The sequence below is a fragment of the Echinops telfairi genome, unplaced genomic scaffold (assembly GCF_000313985.2).
Source record: "Echinops telfairi isolate 266 unplaced genomic scaffold, ASM31398v2 ScPeMD7_41;HRSCAF=154, whole genome shotgun sequence".
In the NCBI taxonomy this organism is placed as follows: domain Eukaryota; kingdom Metazoa; phylum Chordata; class Mammalia; order Afrosoricida; family Tenrecidae; genus Echinops; species Echinops telfairi.
Window position 1 is genome coordinate 3,463,757 of NW_022103939.1, and position 6,581 is coordinate 3,470,337.

General features: G+C 39.3%; 1 protein-coding gene across 1 annotated transcript in view; it reads left to right on the forward strand.

The window, feature by feature from the left end:
- Positions 1-1,476: 1,476 nt before the first annotated feature.
- Positions 1,477-6,581, forward strand: part of LOC101645283 (olfactory receptor 51I2-like) — a 6,879-nt gene continuing 1,774 nt past the window's right edge. Inside the window, exon 1 of the mRNA XM_004717483.2 lies at positions 1,477-1,499. Within this exon, the coding sequence (XP_004717540.1) occupies positions 1,477-1,499 (23 nt within the window). The remainder of the gene's footprint in view (positions 1,500-6,581) is intronic.

The window sequence follows — 6,581 nt, forward strand, 5'->3', positions numbered from 1 at the left end:
TTCTCTGTTCTATACTGTATACAACAGAATGAAACACTGCCCTTCTACACCATCCTCATAATTATTTTTACGTTTGAGCCCATTGTTGCATTCACTGTATCGATCCATCTTGCTCTTTTTCACTTCCCCTGTACTTTACCATCCTTGATTGTAAAGCAGTTCTGGATATACTTCTTCCAGGACCGATTTGTTTGTTCCTTTGGAAGTCCAGGAGGACTTTCAAAATTATTCTCCAGCACCATGATTCAGGTGCACTGATTCTTCCTTTGTCTTCTTTATTAAATGCCCAACTTACACATGCGCATGAAGCAATTGAAAATACCATGGCTTGGCACATCTTAGTCCTTAAAGTAACATCCTTGCTATACCTTGTGTCAAATACTCTTCTGAATCCGGCCTACGCTTCTCGCAGCTCCTTGTCAGTGTATTGCTGCAACCTTTTTTTGTTGATTTTCAGCAAACTTTTATTTTTGCTGAAAAAGATATCTTTCTATAATATGAGCATTCTGTTAAGCCAACTTTCTTTGGAGTAGGTATAAATATGGCTCTCTTCCAGTCAGTTGGCCAAATAGCCATCTTCTAAATTTCCTTGTCATAAATGAGTAAGTACTGTCAGTGCCAATTTGTATTCCATCAATTCCTAGAGCCTTGTTATCAGTTAATGCTTTCAGTGCATCTTGAACTTCTTCCTTCAGTACCATTGGTTCTTGCTCATATGCTACCTCCTGAAATTTACATTAGGAAACAAATTAAAACAGCCATGAAATGTCACTCACTAACTATTAGAATAGGCAAAGTAAAGAAATGGTGACTACACGAGTTGCCAGTAAGCATGTGGAAAAAACAGATTGCTCATATATTGCTAATAAGAAATGTAATGATGGGTTCCGACTCTATCTCTGAAGACAAAATGGGTGCATAAACAAAAGTGGTGAAGAAAGCTGGTGCCCAGCTGGTGCCCAGCTATCAAATGATATAGCGTCTGGGTCTTAAAGGCTTGAAGATAAACAGGCGGCTATCTAGCTAAGAAACAATAAAGCCCACATAGAAGAAGCACACCAGCCTACCCCGACATGAACACTGACGACAAAGTGGGTGCATAGGCAAATGCGGTGAAGAAAGCTGACTGTGTCCGGCTGTCAAGCTATATAGAATCTGGGGTCCTATAGGCTGGAAGATAAACAAGGGGACATCTAACTGAGAAACAACAAATCCCACATGGAAGAAGCACACCAGCCTGTGAGATCACAAGGCGTCGAAGGGATCAGGTATCAGCATCAAAGACAAAAAAAAAACAACATAGCATTGTGAATGAGGAGGCGTGTGGAGTGGGGACCCAGGGCCCATCTGTGGGAAATTGGACATCCCCTTGCAGAAGGACTGCGGGGAGGAGACAAGCCAATCAGGGTGCAGTGTAGCAATGGTGAAATATACAACTTTCCTCTAGTTCTTGAATGCTTCCTCCCCACCACTATCATGATCCCAATTCTACCTTTCATATCTGGCTGGACCAGAGGATGTACACTGGCACAGATAGGAACTGGAAGTACAGGGAACCCAGGACAGATGAACCCCTCAGGACCCAGTGGAGAGAGTGGCGATAGCAGGAGGGGGGAAGGTGAGGGAGAAAGGGGGAACAGATGACAAGGACTACATATGACCTCCTCCCTGGGGGACAGGCAGCAGAGAAGTGGGTGAGGGAGACGTCGGATGGTGTAAGATATGATAAAATAATTCATAAATTATCAAGGGTTCAGGAGGGAGCGGGGAGTGGGGAAGGAGGGGAAAATGAGGAACTGATACCAAGGGCTCAAGTAGAAAGCAGGTGTTTTGAGAATGATGATGGCAACATATATACAAATGTGCTTAACACAATTGATGTATGTATGGATTGTGATAAAAGTTGTATGAGCCCCTAATAAAATGATTTTTTTTAAAAACAAAATAAAAAAAATTTTTAATGTAATGATGGAAAGTAAAATGGTACAGTCAATCTAAAACATTTTGACAGTTTCTAAAAGAAGGAAAACAAACAAAAATGCAAACACTGTAACTAATATGTGGCTGAACATTTGCTATGCTGTGCACTTCTATCTTAATGGAATGTTCCACTGCATAATACCTCTGGCTGCAGCACCTTCCTTGAGAAACGAAGAGTTATGCTCAAATAAAAACTTATCCATAAATAGTTGTAGGAGATTTACTTTTTAATAGTCAAAAATTGAAAACAACTTATAGGTCCAACAAGGGAATTCTTACACAAACCATAGTATATCCACGCTATGTAATATCACTCGGCAATAAAAAGAAAGCCTTCACATAACAAGTTGGAAGAATATCAAAATCACTAAGCTGAGTGAAGAAAGATAATATTGAAATATTACATTTTTATTATTCCATTTATATAATAATCTTCAAATTATAAAATTATTCAGATGTAAGAAATATTGGTGGTTAATAGGGATTAAAAGGTGGGTGGAATGGGAGAAGGTGATGTGGCTATAAAAGGAATGAAGCACTCTTTTGTTGATGGAAATGGCCTGTATCTTCAGTGCCTCAATTCAATATTCTGTTTGAAAGACATTAGCCCTGGAAAAAAACTGAGTGAAGAGTATAGCTGCATGTAGATGTATAACTCTCAAAACGTCAGGAATTTTCTATTAAGCAGCTTAAAGGTACTAATGTGCCAAGTTGCAAAGTCCAAAATTGTGTTGCTATTAGTGGTGGTCACCCCAAAAATTGTTGTTTAAAAGTGTGAACACAAGGGGAAAGTTTCACGTAAGATAATGTGTGCTTTTCAATGGCAGGATGTGTATGTGTGAATGGAAGCAGACAATAGAGCAGATGGGTTGAGCGGGAAGCTGAAAGCCTCCATTGTCTGCTTGAATGTAGGAGCAAGATTCAATCAGCTGCTGGGAGTAGAGGCAGCAGTCTGGGTAAGGAACTTGAGAGAATGGTGAGGATTTAAAAACTGTGAGAGAAAAAAATGTGGCACTTGTGACTCATCTCAAGTTAAAGACCATGTATTTGCTTTGACATAAATTTTCGAGATTGTGTGCTTGTTCTCTGCACTACCTGCTGCATCCGGAGGAGGAAGTGAGCCATATAGACTGGTTCCAATTAAGGCTGGGTGAGCAGAGCATGTCCACTGACTGTGGTCTCAGGTGAAGGACCGAAGTCCATACGAATTTAGAAAGAAGCTGAGTTCATAGCATATATGGAGTGGAGGGTGGGGAAAGTGGGAAAGGAGGAAGAAGGAACTTTGAAGTGGTGGGAAGTAAAGCAAGAATTCAAACCCACGTGTGAGTGGCTCTGTAACTTTTTTCCACCACCCACACTCTCTTTTGAACCCATTTAATTCAGCAGTTCAGACCCAGACTGAGTGTGGGTAGAATATGTTCCAGCCCCAGGCCACAGCCATAATCTCAGAAGTTCTGATATCTGTCCCAGAATGAGAGCTGAAAATAGGTGTGTGGTCTTCTAAGCCTTCCCTGACTCCCTCAATCTGAGTTCGACCACCATGTATGTGTTCCCATTCCTCATAAACACACACACCCCTCTTTCCAAGGTGGGTTTTAAGAATATTCACTTGCAGAGCCTGCTGAAGCTAATAGTTTCTGAAAACAGCCACTTAAACTGAGTGGAAATGTTGTACAATCTACGGTTCTGGGCTTTTGTGCTTTATTGCTTAGTTACTCCAAACACTATCTGACGCTAATCCCTACACTAACCCCAACTTTCCCAGTCCTCAGAGACCTGAGATAAGTGTTTCCTTTGTGACCCAAGCCCAGGCTTCCCTAGAGATTGGCATTCAAGCTGACACATCCCCCTACTATGGAATAAAGCTCAATTCTTCTACCATTAAGCCATGGGGACTCATACAGGATGTGAGGGAACAGAAAAGCCGGGAGCAGCAGCCAGTGAGTAACCTAGGGTTCCAAACCATCCTTTTCTGGACTTTCCAGTTGAATGGGGAGCTGAACTATTGAGGCCAAGGATCCATCAATCTGAGACTGAATGGGAAGGAGCTGGATGTGATGCAGATATAATTTGTGAAAAGAAAATCTATTTTTTACTAGTTTTTATAATGAAGTATTTAGCATTCTTCAAAGGTGACCAATAAGAGGGTGTATATAGAATCATTCATTTTAAACTGACACTTCCTAACATACTCAATATTTTTCTATTCATAGCAGTTATTGGCCGCAATTGACTCATCTCTAACAAACATGAGCCTCTACAAGCAGATGTTTTTGTTACCGTGTTTTAAAGGATCCTAGTTATCTTTGATTTCTTATTTTCTAGAACTAAAAGAGGTCCAAGCTTAGTTGGCATATTCCCAGCACAAGATTTGAAGTCAATCATTTACAGAAGGATAACTGAATCATTTTAAGGTAAAATGGTATTTAAAGACTACATCTAAGCACTAGGGATACCCTTTTCTCTTTAGTTCACTGTGTTTATAAGCATTTTCTATGGATTAAAAAATTATCATCGAGACAATTCCAATTTAAAGATGAAATATATATTTTTAAATGATTCTTGAAAATATTCCAATATTCCCAATTCAGACTTATTATGACAGAGTTTAAATGTATGTCCCTGATTTTAGATTATTTTTGCTTAGACATAAAAAACATCTTGTTTTGCAAAGGCCTTAATAATACTTATCCTATAACATACAGTATTTTCTAACCTTACAATGTAGTACATACTACAAATGATAATAAAACTACTGATCCTGATGTATGGGCTCATTGTTGCGCTTGCTGATCCAGTCCCATCTGAACCACAATCAAGTTGTATTGAAAGTGCACAATTTTCCCGGAAATCACCATATACTTTTCTCTGTTCTTTTGTGGTCTGAAAGTGTTAAAAGATTGCTGGGCTGTCAGATTTTAAACTATACATACATGTGGCTTCCATCAGTGCTCCTGAGACCCTTGCTATACTTTGCAATGCCACAACTGCACTTGAAGGCATGTAGATGTATGTGTTGGTAGGGCTTGTTTTCTGGCTCATATGTGCTGTGATCGATAGATGGAAAGATTACAGTTTTAAATTGTTTTCAGAAAGAAATTTTGAATATTTTTCTGCTTTGTGTTTTTAACTCCTCGTCAGGAAGAGATATTGTGTTTGAAATTCCATTTTTATTCCGTGTATCTATTTTAGTCTTTCAAATTGCTTTTATAGTAGTTCTATTCATTTTTGTTTGATTACTTTCCATTCTAGTATCCATATATGTGCATGTTTTAAGTAGTCTCACATACCCTTTGTAATTAGATTATTACTATTATCCTCATTACTGTTACTATTTTCCTCATCATTTCCTTTCTTCTACTACTTTACTTCTTATTTTATTATGTTTGGGGGTAGAAGAGAAATCCCAAAATTTGAATTATAATTTAAAAACAACATTTATTAAGTTTAAGCAGGTAAAAGCAAGAAAAAGACAGATACAGCATCCTGATGAGGCAGATCATTAGCAATAATTCTAATAGTGTCCAAGGGTTTGCAGAGAGGCAGGGGCTTTAAAAGGAAATGTGCTTTACATAATTGACGTACAGTATGTGTGGATTGTGATGAGTTGTATGAGCCCCTAATGAAACGATTTAAAAAAAATAAAATAAAGGACATGGGAGGGCAAAGGATACTCACAAAGGCATGAAGGGCGGCAGACAGATACCTCACAGTGACAAGTGGGGTTACAGAAGTGGGGACGGGGCTATGATTGGGACGCATACCTTGTTAGACACAACAGCTTACAAGATTGGTTCAGGACCCTCTGACCAAAGGAGTCAGGATGTGATACATGACCACGTGACATGAGGACCCCAATTAATAATAAGGGCACACACAGGCAAGTCCCCTAGGGCTATGCCACTTCCCACTGGACAGGCTAGGCTCCTCACTATAATCCGCTCTATAACGGACTCTGCCTGAGGCCAAACTAGTCATGCTGCTGGTTAATGGTTAGAAGGAATTCAGTGGATGCCAAATTTGTACGGAGACTCATAAACAGATTTAAGGATTCCACTATAATCTATAGCCTTATTCAAACTTCTCACTTCCATCCAGTCAATACTGACGCATAGTGACCCACCTGTGAGTTTCCGAGACTGTAACTGTTTACAGGAGTAGAAAGCCCAGTCTTTCTCCTTCAGAGCTACCGGTGATTTCGAACTGCCCACCATGCAATCAAGCCCAATGCATAACCACTACACTCACCAAGGCTCTTCCCTTTCAACCTAAGTCCTCAGAAATTTAAACTCTAGGACAATTCCTCCTTTCATTATAGATTTTATTAAAAATATCTTCATAACATACAAGCTGGTGTGCTTTTTCTGCATGTTTATTAAAACTTTCCTTCGATAGAAGCTTATTTTTAATCTAAGGCCTTAAGACCCCAGACACTATTCTTTCTGATTGCCCGGCGTCTTCACCACGCTTAGCAGTGTCACTCATTTGTTGGTGATCATCATATGTGAGTAGATATCGAACAGGACATTGTAAGAACTAATTGTTTCTAGATTAGAGGTTACAATTAAGTGAAAACTCAAAATCTATATATATATATATAT